The sequence below is a fragment of the Sorghum bicolor genome, chromosome 6 (assembly GCF_000003195.3).
Source record: "Sorghum bicolor cultivar BTx623 chromosome 6, Sorghum_bicolor_NCBIv3, whole genome shotgun sequence".
In the NCBI taxonomy this organism is placed as follows: domain Eukaryota; kingdom Viridiplantae; phylum Streptophyta; class Magnoliopsida; order Poales; family Poaceae; genus Sorghum; species Sorghum bicolor.
Window position 1 is genome coordinate 13,896,220 of NC_012875.2, and position 26,677 is coordinate 13,922,896.

The 26,677-nt window shown below is 41.7% G+C and overlaps 1 protein-coding gene and 1 long non-coding RNA gene across 2 annotated transcripts; both read right to left on the reverse strand.

Moving 5' to 3' along the window:
- LOC110436634 lies at nt 4,637–5,654 on the reverse strand. Its single transcript, XR_002454446.1, has 2 exons — nt 5,048–5,654; nt 4,637–4,733 (listed from the first exon to the last, which is right to left on the reverse strand). It is a non-coding gene; the product is annotated as an uncharacterized LOC110436634 (long non-coding RNA).
- On the reverse strand, nt 6,596–7,933 carry LOC8086451. Its single transcript, XM_002447549.2, has 2 exons — nt 7,050–7,933; nt 6,596–6,924 (listed from the first exon to the last, which is right to left on the reverse strand). Exons 1-2 carry the CDS (start codon nt 7,687–7,689, stop codon nt 6,845–6,847), a joined length of 720 nt encoding a protein of 239 aa, XP_002447594.1. The 5' UTR covers nt 7,690–7,933; the 3' UTR covers nt 6,596–6,844.

The following is a 26,677-nucleotide window of genomic DNA, read 5'->3' on the forward strand; positions in this document are numbered from 1 at the left end:
AAGGTTCGTCTAACAAGTTAGGGCCGCTTGGTTTCGGTAGTCAGTCCATGTGATTCTACCCCGCAGGGGATCCACGGTCTGCTATCCCCCATTTGCGCCACACGGGTAACCTCTAATAAGCTAAAAAAGTTACTCATACTTGACTAAAGCCAGAGCCATTATAGCCCTCATGGTTGCACTTTCATCCTGGTTATCACTTACGAATAAATCCTCAAGTTGTTAAAAAGTCACTATTATCATTTGTTGCTTTATATCAATCTAGTCACAAGATCATAGTCATAGAATTAAAACCCAAATGCTATACTTGCCTTGATCCAATTGCTCCTGCTGGTCCTGCTGATTTTACTTGCTTCCACGGCTCTGATCTTGACCACCGAAGTAATGCCCACTGACTAAACTCGGTCACCCAACATCAACACACAAGCAATCGGGGACAGACATACACGAAGCAAACAAGATTACAATTAGAACAGTACACCAGCAGTAAATAAATTTAAATAAAAGTTTTCCAAAATCATCTATACGCTGCTACGATCATGTCAACGAGAAATTCACGGAAAACGGAGTTAAGACGCGAAAGTTACGCTTTTAACGGGATTTCAACAGCAGTTTACGGACTTGTAATTAACTAGGGAATCTAACAGTGGTGAATCTAGCCAACAAAGGTACCAACGCGAAGCTTATGAAATTATGAAACTAACGCAACTTGAACGGATCGAATCGGAGCTAAAACGGAGAAGATATGAATTTTCTAGGATTTTATATAGAAAAGTAATTAATTAAATAGGTTCACAAAATTAAAAAGTTTCAAATTGTTAAACCAAGTTTACTAACACGTAGATCTCGTGATCACGAATCTAACGCAATTTGAACGGGTCAAATCGGAGCTAAAACGAATATTTTATGGCCAAAACAAACTCAATGGCATTTTTGTAAATACTAGAAAACGTATTTTGAATCAAACCGTAGTGAAATACATCTTTAAATCAGTGAAAGCGCATTTTCGAAAGATGCCTACGGACTGCGGGTTCATTTGGCAAAAACGCAGGGACTCTTTAACAAAAGTGCAAACGAAGAGGTATCTTCTAATCGTGGCCGTTGATTTGAGATCGGATGGCTGCAACAGGATTGGGAGGGGGGTGAGGGGTGCTCCTGACCAGAATTAGGAGAGGACACGGTGGTGCTCCATGGCCGGTGGCGAGGAGCTCGCCGGAGCAAATGAATCGGGAGCTACGATGCACGGTTTTTGATTCCGTTTGAACCGGGAGAAAGAGGAGGCCATCGCAAGTCCGCCCATGCCCTCATCGTGGCTGGGGGTGCGCCTGTGCGGGGCGTGCCATGGCCGGCGGCCTCGGAGCTCGCCGGCGTTGGGCGTTAGGAGACTACGGGGCACCGTTTTCCGAACCAAGAACACCAGGAGAGAGAGGAGATCAAGGCGAGCGCGTTCCCAGTCTTTGCGCGGCCGGAGAAAGCAGTTTCCACGGTGGTTCGCGGCGGCGCCATGAACGGCCCCTCGGAGCTCGCGGCTAAGGCACTGGAATGCACCAAATAATGTGGGGAAGGGTGCGGGAGAGAGTGGGGAGAATGGCGAGCTCACCGAGTGCAACAATGAGGAGCAGGACGGCTCGGTTCGACGGCACGACGTGCGGCGAGTCGCGGTTCCGATGGCGGTTCTGCAGTGCGCGTTCGAGCGAGCGAGAGAGCAGAATGGGAGAGGAATGAGGAGAGGGAGTGCGGCTCGGGCACGGGCGCTCCTCAAAATGGCCGAAGCGTGGGGCGTGGGGGGGGATCGTGGGAGCGGGGCGCGGCTCGGGAGGTTGCTGCGTGCGTGAGAGGAGGGAGCGGTTGTAAGAGGTGGGAGATGACAAGCGGACCCCGCCTGGCAGTGAGAGAGAGGAAAGAGAGAGAGAGGTGGATTTCTTCTTTTTTTTCAAACAAATTTTCAAAGCTTCTTTCAAATGGAATGTGAATTCAAAACTCTTTTGCTAAAAACCACACTTCACAAAAAATAAAATGCTACAGCATGAATGCATCAATATGTTTCTAAACTTATATCAAATTTTAATTTCTCGAAATTTATTATTATTTTTCTATATTTAATACTCACAAAATTGACTCCAAAAAAAATCAAATTTGAACTATTTTAAAGAAGGAAATTTTTAGAGTGTTACAATCTTGCTTTTCTTTCATGCTTTATTGAAGTTCATTAAATTGTACCACAGTGACACAATCCTCGATCTCAACATTAGAACGCATCTTCCTGAAATGTTAGCTCAATATGGCAATAGATATTTGTGGAATAGGAATATATATGTGAAATCTCACAGTCTCACCTCTATAACCAACCGAAGCTCATGTGGTTTCCCAGCGGGTTATAGATAAAATAATGTGTGGCTGTGGCGGTAATAGAGAGTGATGGTTGGGAGAATATAAGACCAGAGAATACCGATTACGATGGCTTGTATGTGGAGCTTGGTGGCAAGTAATGCACAAGGAATGTAATATAAATTCTAGCTATTGTAAAGTTAAGTATCAATCCAAGCTAGAAGTTCCCTACCTAGTGCTGACCATAAAGTATGAAAGATGCAAATTGATAACACACGCGTGCAAAGAAAATTAAGAACTGATACAAACAAGGAGTATGATTGGGATGCAAGTGTTGCGATCAAACCCAACCAAAATTTTGTACCAAACATGTAGAGTAAACTGGTTGCACAACTTGATATGATAACCTTCAGTACTTGAGCACATAAAGCAACTGATCTTTCAACTTTTCTTTCTCACCTTTCTCAACTCTTCTTCCTTTTTGGCCCTTTTTCTTTCCTATCTTTTTTTGACACACTTTTCTTTTTATACAACGGTTTGTGCTTCTCAGGAAAACGATCCTTGCGCAAGTGAATCCAAACAAAGTCACTTGGCTCAAACAACACTTTCTTCCTATGTTTGTTAATACATGCAGACTTGCATGTCGCATTTAACTCATTTGCTTATTTGGTCTTCTATTGTACCTCCTTTATATATGCAGCACGCTTTGAGGCTTCCATGTTGGTTTTTTCCTGTAATGGTAGTGGCAACAAGTCGATTGGAGCAATAGGTTTGAACCCATAAACAATTTTAAAAGGACACAAATTAGTTGTAGAGTGTATTGCCCTGTTATAAGCAAACTTCCTTCATGTTCTTCTTCACCATTGTTCGCAATAACATTGACAATGTATGATTTACCACTTCAGTTTGTCCATCGGTTTGAGGGTGACAGGTGGATGAGAAAAAAAGTTGTGTCCCAAACTTGGCCAATAATGTTTTCCAAAAGTAACTCACAAACTTAACATTACGATTAGACACAATAGTTCTAGGCATCTCATGTAGCCTCACAATTTCCACGAAAAACAAATTAGCAACATGTGAAGCATGATTGGTCTTGTTATAAGGAATAAATGAGCCATCTTTGAAAATCTATCAACCACAACAAAAATAGAATCTTTTCCCTTCTGAGTTCCAGGCAATCCCAAAATAAAGTCCATACTTATATCTTCCGAGGGAATGTTCAGAGCAGGTGAAGGAGCGTATAAATCAAGAGGGTTCAGTTTCGACTTAGCTTTGTGACAGGTGACGCATTGCTCCACAAATCTGATGACGTCTCTCCACGTCTTCGGCCAATAAAAATGGTCTTGCAGGATTTCATAAGTTTTTTTAGTCCAAAATGACCTATTAGTACACCTCCATGTGACTCCTGCAACAAAAGCAATCTAACTGAAGAATTTGGGACACAAAGCTTGTTAGCTCTAAACAAAAATCCATCATGTATATGATATTTTTCCCAACCTTTTTCATCTTTGCAATGATTATATGGTTCTGAAAATTCAAGATTATTTTTATATATGTCTTTCAAACTTTCAAGTTCTAAAAATTTTACCTCAAGTTGGTTCAACAACACACTCTTTCGTGACAATGCATCAGCAACCACATTGTCCTTATATTTCTTGTATTTCACGATGTATGGGAAAGTTTCAATGAACTCAACCCATTTAGCATGATGGCGATTCAGTTTTTCTTGTCCTTTTAAATATTTTAAACTTCATGATCAGAATGAATAACAAACTCTTTGGGCCATAAGTAATGCTGCCATGTCTCAAGCACACGCACCAAAACATATAATTTTTTGTCATATACAGAATAATTCAGTTGAGCACCTCCTAATTTTTCACTATAATATGCTACAGGTTAGCTAGTTACTTTGGAGTATATTACCATTTATAATCTAATAGAAAAGGTTCACTTTTACAATCCTAATCAATGTTTTGATTGATGTTGTTAGATGAAAGACATGTATCGTGAGAAGTATTGGAAAAATCGAGGTCATTATATAGAATTATACCCAAACGTGTATAGCAATGATGCACCGGTCCCTTTTGAGCTCCCTGTCCCTAACTATTACTATGGCAGTCTTGCCAACATGTATCAGTCTAGACATACGGACTAGTGAGCACCCTATTGTAGCGAGACCAATGAGCAGGCTCCCGCAAGGACATCAGGGCATAGTGTGAAAAGCTCTTCCCGATGTCCTCCTCTTCTTCAATGTGAAATCACCGTCAAACTTTCCATTCAAACAGATGCAAATGTCGTTAAAGCTAGGAGGTCCATCAAACCATTCCTATTTTTCTTCCATATCCTCAAACATACCATCTACTTTCCTTAACTTCCTCCGTAAAATAAAATCGGACAGAACAATCCATCTACAAAAGCATTTGCCAAACTTCATCATATTGTCCAAATCATAGTATGCTCACTAACAAAACTACTACCAACAAACTTAATCCTACTTAATCCTAACTACCTAAGTAATCCCTAAACCCTAAGCCCAGACTAACAATAACCTAAACCCTAAATTTCTAACAAAACCAAAATGCCAAAATCTGTACTAAATAATCCAAGGCTAACTACCTAACCATACACTAATTCCTAACTGCTAATCTATACAAACTCATTGACACCATTCAATTAATTCAGGATTTATTCACCAAAATTAAGGTATAGGATGGGGGAACACCTTAGCACAACGGGGAGAGCTCCCGAGGATAAGCCCCACAACGGAGAAGGCCGCTTGCCGCAGCATGGGCCATGGAGCGGTAGTGCTGCACCTAGATCTAAGGCGTGGCAGCGCCATGCCACATCAGCCGCCACCAGGCATCAGGCTGCCACGTGTTCGCCCCTACCGCGCGCGGCGGCATCCATGGCGCGACAATGTTGAAATGTTGCACCGTGGCTCCTGGCATGTCCAAAAGGGTTAGTTTCAAAAAAAAATGTCAAATTCAAAAGTTATTTTAAAAAGTGTCAAAATTTAAAAAATCCTATCTCACGGCCATGCCACCTTCAGGTTGAAGCAACGGCCTCCAAGACGAAGGAACAACGGGATGGGGGCAGGAAAGAACGATGGAATGGATGTGTGCTTAAGTTGGATTGAGTTGAGAGGAAACAAGGAGTAGAACAAACTATTGGGCCAAATTGAATGGCTAGACATTAAATGGGCAAAAATTTTGCGATTTTTTTGACGAGCGAGGCGGCCATATTTGGTTTGCTTGATTACGCTTACCAGGATCTCACTTATAAGCTGAGCACGAGTATAAGATAAGTCATGATACGTATAATCTGAGGTGAGTATTTGGCTAGGGCAACTGTGGAGGGAGCCAGCAATGGGGAAGGATGGACAGGCGACAGTGGGGAGAGAATCTGGTGTTGAGCTTGATATCCGGCGGAGGAGAGGGGAGCGGTGTCGACCGTGATGCAAATCCAACGTAAGGGAGGCAAGCAGTAGTGGGGAGGGGAGCGGCATGGATCCTATTGTAGATCCGGTGTTGAGCAGGGAGAGTTGGTGGTGGAGAGGGGAGCGCATGAGTCCGAGGCGGAAGAGATGGTGCGTATGGGAGCGAGGCGGTGTGGATGGAGCGTACGGGAGCCAGTAGCAGGGATGGAGTGTGCGGGAGTGAGCGTAAGGAAGCGGGTGCACGATTCCTAATTTCGGGTGAGAGCTCGCTTTTTCAATCGATGTTGTACTTTGGGAATTGAGCATGAACGCAGCTTCTGCGGTGGAGGTACGTAGTCGCGAGCCGTTTGGCAGGCTTATTCTGCTCTGCTCGCTTAGAATCGAGGCAATCACTGGACCAAACATGGTTGAATAGTGCTCAACTAATCGGGAGCCACCTAAACTATGGTTATGCACGAACCCATGTGTCAGCGCAGGAATGGTGCACAAGAGCCAAACATGAACCAAAACGCTATGGTTGCGCCGATTGTACGCACTTTATGGAGTTTAATACTAATATATTTACTGTTTAATTATATAGTAGATTACCTAAGTTATTAAGGGGTTGTAATAATTGGGGAAAAAAAAGAAAGTCAGGCGCGCCCTCAAGCCCCATTTCACAACAACCCCCACCCCACTCATCCGCCTCTTCTTTTTTATAGCCACTATCTAGCCTGATCATGGTCGTCCTAATGTTGAATAATGGCGTTCATGGCCAAGCCAGGTTTTGGCTGTAAAAGCCGCACATGATTAATATCCCTCCAATCAGATACGCATCACCTAGATGGGGCGCGCTGGTCCAGATAATTTTCTTTTTCATCGAACTGTCCATGCCAAACACGGACTGCTCATACAAATATTTATATTTTTTTTTGCCAACACGACGCTAAATCTATCCACAACATTGTCACCACGGACATTAGAGCAACAAGGTCAATTCTAGTTCACTCGGACACGACTAATCCGTCGCCATCGATCTAACGCGGCAACCACTTGTACGAGTATATATATGGAGGAAGGGCGTGGATAGGACACTGGCGAGGATCAGCTGGAGTGCTTCACTGAACAAGCCACTACTTGAGCCCAGTGCCTAAGCCTTGTCTTCACAAGCTGTGGGTTATCTCCTGTTGCATCAAGAATCGACAAAGGAGATGAAAAAAAGAAAACGATGAGCACAACTCAGAGCCAAGATACACTGCACCAAATGTAAGGAACTGCAAAAGTTAACAAAATCATGGAATCAAATTACCTGGACTGCAAATTTTCCATGACTCCAAGGGGTTATTAGAGTGCGTACTAGGACTTCCGGGGCTGGGCGTGCCGCAGAGGTTGGGCGACGACTTGGTGGCCAAGAGAGACGGTGCTGAGCTCGTAGAAAACCGCATTTTGGGCTCGGACAGCTGCCGGTTGACAGCAAAGTAGATGTCGAGGGCCGGGAGCGTGTCGCACAGGTCCTGCCCGCCCTTGTGCTCGTCGAACCTGAAGCCGAGATCCATGGATCCCCTCAGCTCATCGAGGTCCTCGTCGGTTATACGCTTGGACGACACCCGCTCCGCGCTCGAGCTCGCCTCGCTGTCAACATGACAGACAGTCCTGCTACCAGCCCTGTCGTCAGCTTCGTTGAGGCGCATGCTGCTCCTCTGTCGCTGTATCTGTCGCCTCCGCTTCTCCCACTTGACCTCCCGGGTGGTCTCCTTCATGGACACCTGCTTTGACAACCTCTTCTTGTTGGCAATGCCGGCTGTGGCTGAAATCGATGTTGACTGTTCCAGCGGCGACTGCTGGCGTCTGCCGACCTTGACGACCTCTTCCTCCTCCCAGTCCCTGTAAAGTGATAAAGGTGGCGGGCGTGGGACTCCGCACCTATGCTCTCTGCCATTACTGCCCATGGCTTCTGTCGTTGTGCTCTCTATTACGATATGATGAGAGATTGTTGGCTTAAACTCCTGCCGTCGTCCCCTTTCCTCCTCCCTATGAAGGATGACTCTTCACCGCAGCTGTCGTGCTCCGACAGCTGCCGCTGGTGCTGGAGGAAGGAGAGGGAGAGGGAGACGTCGACAAGAGAAGGCAGGGGAGGCGAAGCTCCCCCAATATCAAGGTGACCGGGGAGGAAGAAAACCCCCCAAAATAGGGTTGTGGAATCTGTCCCATGGCCTAGCGGGACGCCTATTTTACTACGCTCCTAATGGTAGCCATGTACGGTTGTTAAGCAGCCATGCATGACCGTCGGCGGTGTGCATTCCAGACCACCCATGCGGCCGTGCCTATGCACTTAAATTAGTTTTGCAGCCAACATCTGCAAAAAAAGAGAGAATGTAGGTGGTCTGGGACGGCCGATGATTCTCCTCCCTTGGTAACGGACCACACTTCCTGAAACTATGAATAAATAAATAAACTAACTAAAAATATATATTTAGTAAAAACCAGAAAAACAATCACATGATGTTTAACTGATGACTATTTTCTCTTTCCAAAACTATAAGACGTTTTGATATTTATAGGTTCGCAGCTATTACTATGTATATCTAGGTGCATAACAAAAGTTATTAATCTAGAAAAGCCAAAATGTTTTATAATTTAGAATGAAGGAAGTAATATAAATCATCTGATTTCTATGTAAAAAGAAAGCCAAGAGAACATATATGAATTTCGTAATAATGAGTTCCGATCATTCAGGATTGAAGAAAATAAAAGAACATCAAAACTTGAGACATATATATCGTACATTGCATCGATTCACCTTTTTGCTTATAGCCCGTTTGGTACAGCTCAGCTTTTTTTTTAAAAAAAATAACTTCTCAAAATAGATAGCAGAGAGAGAGTGTGACGACCCGGGTCATTAACTGTCACACCCTAAAAATTTTGATTTTTGGGCTGTGCATAGAAAATATTAATAAAAATAAATATTTTGATATTTGGATAAAAATTTACTAGGTTTAGTTTGTGCAAATTTAGTTATAGAAAAATGTTAATTAAATTCCGAATTAGTCTTGACCCTATCTATTATTTTCTTGTTTCATTGGATCTAAGTTTTGACGTGATGTTTCAGGAAGCAAATAACTGGTTCAACTAGCTTTCTACTCAGATGCACGTTTCTTTATTTTTGTTTCCTTCTACTATCTCGCACGCTCCCTCTATCGTGTCCCTGCTTTGCTGCATGCACATTTTTTTTCTTAATTCTTATCCCAAACATGAGAAATATATATACGGAATATATACTACCATATGAAGTCCCGTGGACAACCACCACTACTGTCGTACGTGTTGAAGATGGACTCGACCACCACGTGAACTCAGGACTCATACGTGAAGAAACACGTACATCTCGGCCATAATAAACCCACACAAACAGTACATATACATATCTTTATGTCCTATTTGGTTAATTTCTCATCCATCCTATGCCCTAGCTCTTGTCGTCGTCAAAGCGCCGCCGCCCAAAGTTCATCAGTCGGCGCCGACAACATTTACCTCCTATTTTCGCCCTGTTTGATCGACATCGACGCTGTGGACGAGTTGGCATGGTGATATAGCCTCACGTCTGTGCTTGTTCCCCCATGTGATGAGCACCGTCGTCGCTAGGAACGCCGCCGCTGCAGTGGGATCTTCCTCTCCGTTGCAGCCAATGGATCAAAGAACCTCTCGTGAACATGAGTATTACATCTCATTCTTTCTATCTCGCCCTGTCGCAAAATCTCTGATCCATAGTGGTCTGCTGTTGTGTGCTATCCGATCTACAGGCTATTGCACGACGGCGGTGTGTCTGCAGAAGTTGCCATCCATCGAGTTCTACGGAACCGCAGGTTGTTACACGCAAATCCAAATTGCCACTATTTCTTGGTTGCTGTCTGTACTTTGATTTCTTGTTGTGCTCTACTGCAACTCCGTGTGCTAGCTACTGTAGTTGCTAACTGGTTGATGTCGTTGTGACTACGTGATGACATCACATGAATTGGTGACCGTTTTTCTTTACAAAAATAAATCTAGAAATACAAAGGAAATACACTATCTTTTTTAGACCATATATTCACTATTTTAACTCCGTTTGATCCGTTCAAGATGCGTTATACTCATAGCAATTTAATCCACGCATTAGTGCTAATGTTTTTTTTGGGTCACATGTTTTTCATATATTGCTAAATATTTACTTGATATGCTTGTAGTTAGTTTTATAATTACAAATAATATAAGTTTCTTATGCCGGTCCCTCATAATTTTATAAGCATGAATTTCGCTAATAGCAACTTAAATATATTTTAATTATAATATGCTTGGACAATCACAGTAAATACCATAAACTTGTTTTAGTGCTCACGTTGTTTTGCATGTTAAAATTTAACTATCATCATGATATTAAATTGTGTATAATTATAATATCATCAGCTCCAACACGTATCCTGAATAATTTGAACATACATCACACATGTTCTTTCATCTTTATTTTAAAAGTTAAACTTTACTTGATTAAATGGTACATGCATGCTTATATTTAAAACATAATTTAACTAATCTGAATTAGTGGGTTCCACATGTTTTTTTTTATAGTTTAAATAAATCAAACTCGTAATTGTTTCTTTTTATAATCTACAAACATAAATAAGATACTTTTAGTATTAGTGTATTTCTGAATTATAATCTTATTTAGTCTTAACACGTATTATGACAGATTAGTTGCTCTCATGTATTTTATGTTCTCTGTAGTAAATGATTAAATGGATGAAACCCATTCACATATTATAAATAAAATATGGCTTGTTTAACTCGGCTTTTAAAATAAAATGTGATTTTGTCCAATCTAAATTAACAACGTTCTCATAGTTTTACTGAACTAATATAAACAAGGCTTGTTTTTTTTTCCGTTGCAATATAAAGTTCTGGTAGTCGTTTTTGTATATTGATAATTCCTTTATCGGTGTCTCTTGCGCTCTCGTGACCGTAGTAACTAGTTATCTTGTAGTATGTTGCTTCATCTTGTGTGGTGTACTGTTCTTAGTTGTTTCTATTTGTTGCTTGTATGTTTATATGCTTGGTGCTTGCTACGAGTAGAGAACGAGAACCATTTTATCGGTGTTGAAGATTAAGAGGGCTATGACCAGAAGATAACTCAAGGTTCTCTAAAGGAGTTGCTTTGGATATAAAGCAAGCCTAAGGCAAGTATAACTTGGGATTATCCTTGTTACCTATACACAATTAATACAATATATGTCATATGCATGCTATCACCTTGATGACCTTAGCAAAATCATAGATGATTGTTATCCTGGATTCCTTGTTACCTATTTTGGATATGCATTTGGTAGTTCTTGCTAGTGCTTGATTATTAATCCATGATCTTGTAACATGAATATTTGAATATACAATAAACAATAAAATAAGCTTTCTAGCAACTTGAATATAAAGGGTGGAAAGAACTCTGGCTTTTGCTGGATTGATCTTGACCCTCCATAAGGACTTATCCCTTGGCAAAAGCTGGGACAACTCGTACAACCATGAGGGCTATATGGCTCTAGCTTTAGTCAAGTATGAGTAAGCTTTTCTAGCTTGTTAGAGGTTACCCGAAAGGGCGGAGGGGCTGAACCGTTTTGGGTATAGTGCGAGCCCCTGTCCCTATGTGTATAGGCTGCGCGTCATTGTGCCATTCGGAAGGGGGGTATCTATATCTGCGCGCAAAGGAAACCTTGCGGCCCTAACATGTTAGAAGAACCTTTGAAAGACTTCATAGTGAACCCTGCCGACCTTCCTTGGAAGTGGGTTAAGAGGCTGATCACCTCGGGCGAAAGGGTAAATCACGACTCATGGGTAAAGATGTACAACCTCTGCAGAGTGTTAAATCTGGTATACTAGCCGTGCCCACGGATACGGGCGGCCCGGAAAACTGACGGAATAGATGGACACTGATGAACGTGAATAATGATAATAAATGATGGTTTATTATGTTGTTTATATGTGTTATTCATAATTCCTGTATACAAATGATCATGTGGTTATGGGATTTATTATGCTACCTTGGCATTTGCTATCCAATGATAAAACATGCTATCTACTATTAAAAGCTAAATGCAGTCAAACCAGTGTCAGCTATTTGAGCCTCATGAACCTCTGGTTATACTTGTTGAGTACGATATGTGCTCACTCTTGCTATTTCCCACCACTACAGTCTACTAGTAAGAGTTAATCAGAAGGATGATGGAGTCATGAAGGAGTTCATAGAGGATGGATAGGAGTGCTTGGCATATGTTACCCCCAGTCAGCCGTCCCTGTGAAGATTGAGCCTGAAGTTTAGTTACCATTAACTCCGCGATACTCTGATGTAAGTGTTAATTATAAGTATGTTTTCGCTATATAACATTGTTTCTGATACTGTTCCTTTCTGTTGTTGTATGTGTGGACTTCCTGGGCACACATATAGCTAGCCTGGTTTTGTTCCTTAAAACCGGGTGTGACAGAGTGGTATCAGAGCAGTGTTGACTGTAGGACGTATTCCTAATTAGCACTGGTCGATTAGAAAAGTATAATTTGCTATAAAACTAATTTTCCACCTCCTTGACCATTGATTTGACTATTTCTCATCCTTGTCATACTGTCTCTCCTCCTTGAATAGCTTCCTTTGAGCTATTTCTGTTTATCACCTTGGCCTTTATTTACTTGTTTTACTTAACTTTTCAAAACTTGCTTTATTCAAAATTCGATGGCCTTTCATCATGTCTAACCCACCCTTTAGGATGACCACCATTATTAAAAAAAAATGTATAGAATCGATGATGTGTTGTGTGCCTGTCTTGTTGGTGTGATGCCTGTGTGTCGTCTCTGTTCTTGTGTTACAAAGGAGATCTAGAAGGTACCATCTTGAGAAGTAGCGATCTTGTTAAGTGGGGTAGCGTCCGCTACCATCATCTATCTCAACTTTCAAGTCATGAAAATCTAATGTTCAATTTTATTCTTCTTGTATATCAAACTTTATCTTTTCTACCATCAATCTTCATCTTCTTATGCTCCTTTGTTGGTTTTTGCTCCTTGATCGTTTATAATGATCTAAAGGTCAACTTCATCTTTCTAGTGTACTTTTCTTGTCATCAATTTTTGTGTTTCTTGTGACCAACCAATATTTTCTATTTAACCCTTGTCCGTCTACAGTCATCCTATCATCTCTTATCATAGAGCTCAAAATAACCTTGAAAAACCAATCTTCATTCTTCTTATCAATCCTTGCTAATTTATAATCTTTTATCATAAACCTCAGAAATCTTGAATTAAGGAATTCTGACCACTATAAGATGTATCTTTATCTTTTATATTATCTCTTATTGACCTTTACTCCTTGACTTTAAACCTCATAATGTGTCACCCTTTATCTATTTCTCTTAAACCTTCCTTGACCTTTTCTTTCCACCTATGCTAATATATAATCCTTTGATCTCATGTCATAAATCCTGAATAAATCTTGAGAATAAATCATTGACATCTTTGTCAACTTTGGTTAATCCTTAATTCCTAAATCATATCTTGTCAAAAGTCTCAAAACAACCTTGATGATCTGTTTTATCATTATGTATAGTCTCTTCGAATCTCGGGACGAGATTCCTGTTAAGTGGGGTAGAATTGTCACACCCTAAAAATTTTGATTTTTGGGCTGTGCATAGAAAATATTAACAAAAATAAATATTTTGATATTTGGATAAAAATTTACTAGGTTTAGTTTGTGCAAATTTAGTTATAGAAAAATGTTAATTAAATTCCGAATTAGTCTTGACCCTATCTATTATTTTCTTGTTTCATTGGATCTAAGTTTTGACGTGATGTTTCAGGAAGCAAATAACTGGTTCAACTAGCTTTCTACTCAGATGCACGTTTCTTTATTTTTGTTTCCTTCTACTATCTCGCACGCTCCCTCTATCGTGTCCCTGCTTTGCTGCATGCACATTTTTTTTCTTAATTCTTATCCCAAACATGAGAAATATATATACGGAATATATACTACCATATGAAGTCCCGTGGACAACCACCACTACTGTCGTACGTGTTGAAGATGGACTCGACCACCACGTGAACTCAGGACTCGTACGTGAAGAAACACGTACATCTCGGCCATAATAAACCCACACAAACAGTACATATACATATCTTTATGTCCTATTTGGTTAATTTCTCATCCATCCTATGCCCTAGCTCTTGTCGTCGTCAAAGCGCCGCCGCCCAAAGTTCATCAGTCGGCGCCGACAACATTTACCTCCTATTTTCGCCCTGTTTGATCGACATCGACGCTGTGGACGAGTTGGCATGGTGATATAGCCTCACGTCTGTGCTTGTTCCCCCATGTGATGAGCACCGTCGTCGCTAGGAACGCCGCCGCTGCAGTGGGATCTTCCTCTCCGTTGCAGCCAATGGATCAAAGAACCTCTCGTGAACATGAGTATTACATCTCATTCTTTCTATCTCGCCCTGTCGCAAAATCTCTGATCCATAGTGGTCTGCTGTTGTGTGCTATCCGATCTACAGGCTATTGCACGACGGCGGTGTGTCTGCAGAAGTTGCCATCCATCGAGTTCTACAGAACCGCAGGTTGTTACACGCAAATCCAAATTGCCACTATTTCTTGGTTGCTGTCTGTACTTTGATTTCTTGTTGTGCTCTACTGCAACTCCGTGTGCTAGCTACTGTAGTTGCTAACTGGTTGATGTCGTTGTGACTACGTGATGACATCACATGAATTGGTGACCGTTTTTCTTTACAAAAATAAATCTAGAAATACAAAGGAAATACACTATCTTTTTTAGACCATATATTCACTATTTTAACTCCGTTTGATCCGTTCAAGATGCGTTATACTCATAGCAATTTAATCCACGCATTAGTGCTAATGTTTTTTTTGGGTCACATGTTTTTCATATATTGCTAAATATTTACTTGATATGCTTGTAGTTAGTTTTATAATTACAAATAATATAAGTTTCTTATGCCGGTCCCTCATAATTTTATAAGCATGAATTTCGCTAATAGCAACTTAAATATATTTTAATTATAATATGCTTGGACAATCACAGTAAATACCATAAACTTGTTTTAGTGCTCACGTTGTTTTGCATGTTAAAATTTAACTATCATCATGATATTAAATTGTGTATAATTATAATATCATCAGCTCCAACACGTATCCTGAATAATTTGAACATACATCACACATGTTCTTTCATCTTTATTTTAAAAGTTAAACTTTACTTGATTAAATGGTACATGCATGCTTATATTTAAAACATAATTTAACTAATCTGAATTAGTGGGTTCCACATGTTTTTTTTTATAGTTTAAATAAATCAAACTCGTAATTGTTTCTTTTTATAATCTACAAACATAAATAAGATACTTTTAGTATTAGTGTATTTCTGAATTATAATCTTATTTAGTCTTAACACGTATTATGACAGATTAGTTGCTCTCATGTGTTTTATGTTCTCTGTAGTAAATGATTAAATGGATGAAACCCATTCACATATTATAAATAAAATATGGCTTGTTTAACTCGGCTTTTAAAATAAAATGTGATTTTGTCCAATCTAAATTAACAACGTTCTCATAGTTTTACTGAACTAATATAAACAAGGCTTGTAGTCTTTTTTTTTCCGTTGCAATATAAAGTTCTGGTAGTCGTTTTTGTATATTGATAATTCCTTTATCGGTGTCTCTTGCGCTCTCGTGACCGTAGTAACTAGTTATCTTGTAGTATGTTGCTTCATCTTGTGTGGTGTACTGTTCTTAGTTGTTTCTATTTGTTGCTTGTATGTTTATATGCTTGGTGCTTGCTACGAGTAGAGAACGAGAACCATTTTATCGGTGTTGAAGATTAAGAGGGCTATGACCAGAAGATAACTCAAGGTTCTCTAAAGGAGTTGCTTTGGATATAAAGCAAGCCTAAGGCAAGTATAACTTGGGATTATCCTTGTTACCTATACACAATTAATACAATATATGTCATATGCATGCTATCACCTTGATGACCTTAGCAAAATCATAGATGATTGTTATCCTGGATTCCTTGTTACCTATTTTGGATATGCATTTGGTAGTTCTTGCTAGTGCTTGATTATTAATCCATGATCTTGTAACATGAATATTTGAATATACAATAAACAATAAAATAAGCTTTCTAGCAACTTGAATATAAAGGGTGGAAAGAACTCTGGCTTTTGCTGGATTGATCTTGACCCTCCATAAGGACTTATCCCTTGGCAAAAGCTGGGACAACTCGTACAACCATGAGGGCTATATGGCTCTAGCTTTAGTCAAGTATGAGTAAGCTTTTCTAGCTTGTTAGAGGTTACCCGAAAGGGCGGAGGGGCTGAACCGTTTTGGGTATAGTGCGAGCCCCTGTCCCTATGTGTATAGGCTGCGCGTCATTGTGCCATTCGGAAGGGGGGTATCTATATCTGCGCGCAAAGGAAACCTTGCAGCCCTAACATGTTAGAAGAACCTTTGAAAGACTTCATAGTGAACCCTGCCGACCTTCCTTGGAAGTGGGTTAAGAGGCTGATCACCTCGGGCGAAAGGGTAAATCACGACTCATGGGTAAAGATGTACAACCTCTGCAGAGTGTTAAATCTGGTATACTAGCCGTACCCACGGATACGGGCGGCCCGGAAAACTGACGGAATAGATGGACACTGATGAACGTGAATAATGATAATAAATGATGGTTTATTATGTTGTTTATATGTGTTATTCATAATTCCTGTATACAAATGATCATGTGGTTATGGGATTTATTATGCTACCTTGGCATTTGCTATCCAATGATAAAACATGCTATCTACTATTAAAAGCTAAATGCAGTCAAACCAGTGTCAGCTATTTGAGCCTCATGAACCTCTGGTTATACTTGTTGAGTACGATATGTGCTCACTCTTGCTATTTCCCACCACTACAGTCTACTAGTAAGAGTTAATCAGAAGGATGATGGAGTCATGAAGGAGTTCATAGAGGATGGATAGGAGTGCTTGGCATATGTTACCCCCAGTCAGCCGTCCCTGTGAAGATTGAGCCTGAAGTTTAGTTACCATTAACTCCGCGATACTCTGATGTAAGTGTTAATTATAAGTATGTTTTCGCTATATAACATTGTTTCTGATACTGTTCCTTTCTGTTGTTGTATGTGTGGACTTCCTGGGCACACATATAGCTAGCCTGGTTTTGTTCCTTAAAACCGGGTGTGACATTAACACTTTAAATAATAACCCTGGCCTATGATTTATCAAACAACAGATACAAGATTTGCCGAATAATAAACCATAACAAAGTTGGCAACAGAGAATAGCTAGAGGGTACCAATAATTATTACAATACCAGCCTACGCACTTAAGTCTTTAAATAAGCGTCACAAGTTTGCGCATTATTACAAGCTCGTCATATAGAGGTCCAAACTACATTACTAGATGAACAAGACATATCCCTCTTGACATATATAACTGAGCTAAGGGGGATTATTTATTCATCCCATCCAGCTTAGGAGGTGGCAACAACTTGACTAGCTTCCTCATAGTCATCCCAATCTGCATAGGCATAACCATCATCTAGAGACCCTTGAGCACCCTCTTGTGGATCCTCTGAAGAGGGAGAGTTAACAAGAGTGAGTACAACGTACTCAACAAGTATATAAATATCAAATAAATGCAATGGATCTAGTCATCTCAAATGATCAATAATATATCATTTTGCAATCCAAAATAACATTTGTAGGAAAAGTCAAGTTTAATTTACAAACACTACTATCACTTGTATATTGAGAAAGAGCCACCCATAGGTTCCCGTAGCCTCTAATCCAAGAGACACGACATGAATTCATGATGTAACTCTGCGCAGGTTTGTATCACTTTAGCCATAATTATCATGACCAATTTTCCATCGCACTTCCTTTGGTGCAACTCATGGTCAAGATACCGAACTTTCCCCATGTTGTATAATTATACATCTACATCTATCCACATGCGCTAATATAGGCGCCTGGGTGTACTTCATCGACACCTGATTGGGGATTTCATCACCCACCCCTCTCCTCACTTACCATAGGGATTATACAACAACACCATGGGTAATAGAATCGGCCCATCCCAAACGAGTTCATGGATGACACGAATTTATACGGCCCAAAACACAAGTGAGAGTTGGCTATTAGCCCTACCAAACTTTTCCATCCAAATAACAGTAGGGAATGAGCTGCTCCATCAGCTAACCCCATGTCATCAAATTCACGTATCATCCATCCATAGTCAATTTCAGAAAATAATATTTAATGCAGGTTATTTTTATTTTCACAAACTTTGTATAAAAACTCAAGGAGAGAATGATCAAGGATTCTTGCCTGAGTTTTTAACATCCAAATCGGGCTTAGTTTAGTTTGCTAGATGATCCTACGACTGACTTTGCTTGCTTCCTGTAATTAGTATAAATATATATACAGGTATTTAGAAAGACAGAAAACACACAAATATATATATATATATATATATATATATATATATATATAGGTGAGCTTTCATACACCCGGGAGTAGTTACTCCCACCAAAAGTATACGCAGCATCCTGTGTCCATGTGGTTAACGGGCCGACTAATGCTACCCGTTTAGCATGCGGCGTTCAACTAGGCAAACGGCTGTTGCACCTCCTTATTTTGTGGGGCTAGTTGCAGGACGTATATCCTTCCCAAAAGTATGGACACATACTTTAATACATAAAATGAGTATATATGTATATACATATATTTGGGAGTATGTTCATATACTAGTGCCTGCTTTTAGGAGAAAAATAGTATGCTGTGTAAACCATAATTGGCAAGTATATGTATATACATAGTATGCCTTCATACTTTTAAAATTAGAGTATGTCCACATACTATAAGACAAGTATAGTATGTTTGGATACATGCTATGAGTATAAACATGCATATATGACAATCTCCAGTTGGGAGTATATCCATATATCTACAAAGTTTGTACTTTCATCGGTATTTTTTCTAGGAGAAAAATTGTTACGCTTGAGTACTATCTTTTTGACAAAGTATTAGTTCATACACAAATTAACATGAAGTACATATATATTTGCCTCAAAAAAGTATGGGTGCATACTTCAATTAGAAAAATGAGTATATTTGCACACTTTGTACTTGAAACAGTATATTCATGTACTCAGGAGATTGACTAGGATTACGGACAAACAAATCAATCCAATATAGAAACAACGGAAGTTTTCTACACTTGATTGAATGCACTAGTGAATGAACGCCGCATCAGGATGCACTAGTGAATGAACATCACATCAGGATCTTTGAATATATGACAACAAAGATCCATATTTCATTAGATCAGGGCACGAATAAACCTTCTCTGCAAGAACACGGAATAAATAAATCGATCTACGACAAGATCTATTGACGCATGCATGCATACTATACTAAATCCGGCCTGTATCCCATCGACGGATGCTCCCGCCCGACGGATACAACGCACACGGCCTGGCGGCGACCCGCTCGGCGGAGACGGCGCACCTGGCCTGGCTGCGAGCCGCCCGGTGGAGTCGGCGCCCGTGGTCAACCAAGCTGAGCAGTTAGGTAGAGACGACAAGCGCACGGGAGATCTCGGCTGCCGGGGAGAGATGGCGTACGAACTTCGGTATAGAGCTACTCGGCAGGGACGGAGCTTGGACTCCGGTGGGCTCGCGCGCAGCCAGGCGCTCATAGCTCCGACCGGTGGAAGAGATGAGAAGGGAAGAGCAGGCGGCGGCGACTGCGAGAGGCACCGGGTGTGTGTGGTTTCTTATTCTGATTTTTGTGGACGTTTATTATATAGTATTGGATTAAATTAACGGGTGTATTCTTTTAACCCGCTAACTAATATGGAAAGGCTCCCCGGGTGTATTTGTGTGTGATTATGAGTAGAGAGTCACTACTCTCTGGAAGTAGAAAAAATTTACCATATATATATATATATATATATATACACGCGCGTAGCCATGTGGTCTCCTCCTACAAGAAATGATTTTCTGGTACTTAGCTTAGTATCTATATATATATATATATATATATATATATACACACGCGTAGCCATGTGGTCTCCTCCTACAACCAAGAAATGATTTTCTGGTACTTAGCTTAGTATCAATTAGATCTTGTGATTTACAAAGAATAATGCATAGTTGTGCTTGTCAATCATTAAGTTAACTTAGTATTTTAAGCCCATTTTTACTCTCTCACGTGAGCTGCACCTGTACCCAAAGTGAACCCTATCTAAAAGCACAGAGCATCTCCAACAACTTGGTAAAATTCACTTGTTAAATCTTGAGTTATAGCAAGTTGCTAATTTCTTTAGCAAAAGAAAAAAGATGTGCCTCCAATGAGTTGCTATTCTCACTTGGTAAAAATAGAGAATGACAGATGGGACCCGCTCACTTGGTAAAAGAATATGTGTCTCCAACAAGTTGCGCTCGGGATAGCAACTTGGGATAACAACTTGACAAATCTTGGCAGTAGAAACCTCTAGATAGCAACTTGGGAAATTTAGCAAGTTGAGATAAGGAGTTGTTGGAGAAGGATTTTAATGCTTTTAGCAAATTTGGTAGGATAGCATGTTGAAATACCAAGTTGTTGGAGATGCTCAGTACTAGTACTGCTACTTTGTCTTGGAGCCCAAAAGCATTAGAGACGGCAGCTCAACAGCCATGGGACAACACACGCACTCTGCTGTCTCCCTCCCCCTCTCTCTCTCTCTGCTTTCTTTTCCCCACCTCCAGATCGACCACCATGGCTGCTCCAGATCGACAACCATGGCTGCTGGGCTCTCTAAGGATTTCTACCCAAAACAAATCTATGTGGTTTCTAACTGCTATGCACTAGTTTTCCCCTTTGATTTCCCCTGATTTTCCTCCTTCTCTGGTGTGTGCAGGTCGGCGGTGACGTGCTTCACCGATGTGCCAGGCTCGGCAACCATGGCGCCCAGGCAGAGCCAAGTAGCCCGTGGTGGTTGTGTAGGGATTCAGGATCCGACACTATTTTCCCCCAACCTGATAGTGAGTTCATCTCCCTCACATCTCTCTGTTCTCTGTTTTTTTTTTGGAAACCTAATCTGTAGCTGAAAGATGAGTTCTAGTATAGTTCTTGTGTTAAATCTTTATCCCACGTTTAAGTATTAAGTGAATACTTGTGCTAAAACAAATAATGCTAGACCTTGTTATAGCAACAGCTAGTCCATCATTCTTCTAGCAACTTAAGTATTTTATCTAGTATTTCTGTGGTGTGCAAAACTAGTGCAACCAAAACATTTATCCCTTTTGTGCATGTGCTCTGTGTTATCTGTAGAGAGAAAAAAAAAAGAGAAAAGTTCTCTAGAAGAATGTGCAGTGCAGGTGAAACCTCACCTTAATCTTTGAGATTTTAGCTTCAGGCTTAGGCTTGTGCTTCCCCACAAGCACTCCTTCTGTTTGCAGGATCTTGGCTAACACTACTACTTCTTTTTTTACTTGGTTGATCCTCACCTGGCCACTTGTCTTGACTTCCTTTTCTCTCAACCCCTGTTGCTCTCCATGGGTGCTCAAGTCACCATTTTGCTGATGTGGAAGGCTGGTGATTTTTCTCAGTCAAGGATTGGGCTAGGTGTTCTTGGTAGGCTGCAACTTTGAGTGAAGACTGAAGAACTAGGTTGCTACTACGATGGGGAATGCTCCTCTCACTTTCGCTCCTGGTTCTTGTACTAGTACTCATTTCCAACCTCTCGAAGATATTTACCCTCACATCTCCCGGCTTGGTCAAGGTCTGTGCAGTGGTGTCCTCCAGCTACTGCCATTTGATTGGTTGAATGCCTTCTAGAAGGGCATGGCAGCTCACCATTGTATAAACTAGTACAAGAGTGGGTGAAATAGTTGTCACAGTGGTGTGTACCAGAAAATGTAAAGAATGGTGTGAGTGTGTGTGTGGTAACCTGAGAGGCTAGTTGGCATAACCATGTAAAGAAAATTTCAAGGATTAATATAAGATCTGTGCATTTTGGTGTCAAAGTGTAACACCCAAAAACTAGATTTCAAATAATAGAAATTAATTTGATTTATTTAAGTATTTTGTGAACATTTAATTTAGTTTTTAAATAATTTTTGTGGAAAATAAAAACTATCCTAAGGTTAGGAACATGTTGTGCATTCATGCTGGGGCATATTTTATATTATGCTTGTTGCTTTTAGTTTGAAATTAGTTGCATTCAAACTTCCATTTAGAAAAAGGTTTTGGAAAGAAAAGAAAAGAATACAAAAGGGAAAGGCAGACCACCCCCAGCTCGGCCCAACTCCCCCCCCCCCGCCCCGCAGCCCAGCTCCCCTCTCCCTCTTCTCTATTCCCCCTCGCTCGGCCCTCTCCTCTCTTTGCTTTCGGCCCGCAGAGCGGCCCAGCACCGCCAGCAGACGCGCGCCCTCCTCTTTCTCCCTCCTAGTCGCTGAAAGTCTGGCCCCGCATGGCAGTGGCCGTCTTCTTCCCTTTCCTTTCTTCCCCATCGCGCAGAGGCGATTTCGCGCAGTCGGCTCCGATTCTCTCGGGATCTTCCCTTCCTTGTGCGCCCAACCAACCCATATAGAGGTCCCAAAACTGGCCAGAGTCCTTTTCCCATCTATGGGTGTGGCTACGCCCTAGCCCTAGCCGTTCCCCGCGACAAATTCCACCGAATCGCCGAATTTCACCCGCCGCCATCGCCATTGCTGAACCTCGCCGCCGTGCTGTCGATTCCGAGCTGCCGACGAGCTTCGTGCGTGGGTAACGAAGCTTCGGAGACCCTTTTCTTCTTTTTTCCCCGGCTCTGATTGCTCGCTAACCCGGCTATGGCGTGTAGAGCCTCAGCGATCCGCCAAACCGCGTGGCTGCTCTCCTCCAAGCTCTCCCCGACCAAAAACAAAGCCTTGGGTGAGTTCGCCTGGAGCCCCACACCATTCCCGTGCTCTCGGTTTTCCAAGCGATGCACCAGAGCGTTGTCGCGGCCAACTCCGGTGAGCCCCAACAATGGCGCCACCGCCTAGCTCCTGTTCCGGCGAACCGGCCGGCCAAAAGCCCCTGGGGTCATTCTGGTCCGTCCGATCGTGATTCGATGGCCCAAAATAGAAGTTACCCTTTCGGATTAATATTTGCTAAAGAGCCCCTCCCCTTTTTGATAATAAAAACCCGCCATCCATAGCGCCTTCCTGGTTTTTACGCTTTCCAAATTTAGAAAACGTATTCTCTGCCAGATAATTAAAAGTTTGCCACTGGACTTAAATTGCTCATAAAATATTCGTTTTAACTCCGTTTTCGTCCATTCAAATTTCGTTAGATCCGTATTCACGAGTTCTACATGTTAGAAGTATTAGTTTACTGTTTTGAAACTTTTTAATTCTGTAGTAGCATATAATTAATTATTTCTCTATAGGAAATCTTAGAAAATTCATAACTTCAACGTTTTAATTTTGATTTTCGTGAACTTTACGTCTGTGTGATCGTAGCACTGCATAGATTCTTTTTACAAACTTTTATCTCTGATTTCTCATTGTTGGTGTAATGTTCTAATTATAGCTTGTTTGCTTTGTGTATGATTGTCTACATTGGATTGCGTGTTGTTGATTGATGTTTGGGAATAGACGGTGAGCCATACGTTGGTGATCAAGACCAAGCCTTTGAAGACCAGCAGGCTTAGGAGACCTTTGATCAAGGCAAGTATAACTTGGGATCATCCTTGTTACCTACTCACTTATAAACACACATATATATCATATGCATGCTTTCACCTTGTCGACCTTAGCAAAATCATAGATGATTGTTACCTAGATTCCTTGCTACCTACTTGATATGCATTCGGTGTAGATGTGCTAGTGCTTGATATAATCCATGATCTTGTAAGATAATAGTTGTGCAATGAACATAAAAGGATGACAAATAACTATATGAGATCTTGTCTGTACGTGATCACCCGGGATAACAGTGCAACCATGAGGGCTATAATGGCTCTGGCTTTAGCTTAGTATGAGGACCTTTTTCTAGCTTGTTAGCGGTTACCTTAAATGGCGTAAGAATGGCTAGACACGTTGGGTATAGTGTGGCCTCTGTCCGTGTGTATAGGCTGTAGGTTATGTGCCATGGAAGTGGGGCTCTATATCTGCCTGCCGAGTGAATCTAATGGCCCTAACTTGTTAGACGAAACCTTTGAAAGGCTTCATAGTGATCCCTGCCGACCTTCCTTGGTAGTGGGTGAGGAGGTCGACGGGCCTCGGGCGAAAGGGTAAATCATGACTCTTGGGTAAAGATGTACAACCTCTGTAGAGTGTTAAAACTAGTATACTAGCCGAGCACGCGGTCAGAAGCGGTCTTGGGGACATCTACATTAAGATGATGAACTTGTTACTGTTGACACCATTTTTGGGCACGTGTCTAGGATCGGTAGAATATAAATCGGCAGGACAGGGCAAAGGTAGCTGGTCTGCAGGAAAGCTGCCGATGAAGGTGGTTGCTGATGAGGAGACGGCTGGATGTGGCTAAGTCCATGGGTGGTGATGTATCTATGCCGATGGCCAGCATTAACTTCTGCTGTTGGTGGCGGTGGAGAATCTGCCGATGACGCGGGAGGAAGACTTGAAGATTGCCGATTGGTCTATGGTGGCGTCCCAGGCTGTCGCGGGAAGATAGTTTTATGTTTTTTCTTTAGTCATTTAAAATCGTTTTGTATACGGATTCTATTTAATTTGGAATTCGAGTTCTAGTCGTGTCTGGTTGTAGCTCTTTTGGGCAGGGTATAAATGTAGACCCTCGGGCCTTGTAATCAAGACATCGATCAATCAATCAAACACAAGTTTCTACTCATATTACAGCATCTACTTTTTCGACGACTTCGTCATACCTTTTCCTTTTTATTACGAGTTCTTAAGAATTCGTCGACTTAAGCTCGGTGTGTTCTCAAGTTCCGCGTGAATACCTCTTGGCCGTGGCATCTGGGAGCATCACTGTTGTCGGGACCAAAGTATTCGAGTCATCACCTTTGCCGATAGTAAGGTCAAATCGGCTGCCACGCCTTAACGTTTAAATTGGGTATTAGCCCTTTGTGTTTGCAGATCAGCTTTTGCATCAACACATCTTTTGGCACGCCCGGTGGGACAGATTCAAGATCAAGATCAACATGTTGACTACTGAGTTTTACTTGGAGAACGTCATCCCCGTGACAGAAGCTAGCCTCAAAGATGAGCAGAAGCAAGCTATTGCGAAGGCTATGGAGGATTACAAGCAACAATGTCTCAAGGCCTTCAGCATAAACAGGAGCGGCGAAGTGATCCAGAAAGAAGCACTGCCGATGCCTCAGTAGGTTACTTTTGAAGCCAATCCTGGTAAACTCCAAGACATGGTCGATAGAGCAATCAACCGTGCCTTGATCAACCAAGCTGGTGTGCTGTCCAATACGGTTTTCAATGCCGTGGCTAGAACTTTCAAGGAAGGATAGTTGCCGCCAAACTATGTGGGCCCTTCTCATCATCAGCCAATATCACCAGTGGTCACAGCTCCATCGGCTGCTACAGCCGCTGCGGGCGCAGAAACTGCTGTTCCTCCAAGTACGTTAGGAGTCACTAATGCACAATCTACGCCGATGACAACCAATCCATCGACATTAGATGAGTCGATCAAGCTTACTACAGATCTGTTGGCATCGGCAATGTTAGGACAGGTTCCTCCTCCTAACTGGTGGGGTTTTGGTATGCCCCCAGAGTTCACGTTGAAGACACCTGGTACAACCCAGGCGGCTGATATGAGAGGCAAGGTTCCTATGGCATCGGCACCTCCAAATATGCCGATGAATCAGAGTCCCCAGTATACTACAACCACTACTACCAGGCCTTACACTGGGAATTCTCAAGCTCCGACGTTCCAGATGCCTAACGCATCGGCAGAATCAATGCGGATGCAACAGAGGTTTATGACTCAGCCAGGGTATGTCAACTCGATGATGATACCCAATTACCAGTCATCGGCAGGGCCTATGCCGATGAACGCTAATAGTGGAGGGCTTGGGCAGCAAGTCTTTTCGCAAATGCACCAACAAAATCATCAGGTTATCGGGTTTCAACAAGGCCAGATCTATCCTGGGTTCCAGAACCAAGGATTGCCCAACCAGCCGATGAATCTTGGACAACAGATCAGTGGATAGCAGATCAGTGGACAGCAGATCGGCGGACAACAGTTTGGTGGTCAACAGATGGGTGGCCAATTGATCAACCCAATGTTCCATGTAGATCGTGCGCCGCACAGACACGTGGAAGCTTACCAGCAGGTGCCGGATCCGCAACCGCCTCATCGGCAAGATGCCGATGCCTATTGGGCCGATAAGATTGCCGAAGTGATGAGAGATCAATTTGGGATAAAACCCAAAGTCAACACTTACTCTTATCAGACATCGTATCCTCCCGCATATGATTTGATCCCGCTTCCAAATCGGTACAAAGTATCGGATTTTACCAAGTTTTCTGGGCAGGATGACACGTCAACCATGGAGCATGTCAACAGGTTCATCATCTAGTGTGGAGAAGCTGCTAACAGGGACGAGTTAAGGGTTCGCTTATTCTCGTCATCATTATCTGGATCGGCTTTTACTTGGTTTATATCATTACCTCCCAACTCAGTGGTTACTTGGGCCGATCTAGAGAAGCAATTCCACAAATACTTCTTTTCTGGTGTCCATGAGAAGAAGATTACAGATTTGGTCAAACTAAGGCAGCGCAATGATGAATCGGTTGAATGTTTTGTGTAGAGGATACGGGAGGTGAAGAACAAATGCTATAGCCTGGTTCTAGATGATCGGCAGCTAGCCGATTTGGCCTTCCAGGGTTTATTGCCGCACATAAGGGACA

Coding starts and splice junctions, on each gene's coding strand:
- LOC8086451 (XM_002447549.2), bottom strand. CDS start 7,689: ATGGGCAGTAATGGCAGAGAGCATAGGTGCGGAGTCCCACGCCCGCCA. Junction 6,925..7,049: donor ATGGAAAATTTGCAGTCCAG/GTAATTTGATTC, acceptor TTGATGCAACAG/GAGATAACCCACAGCTTGTG.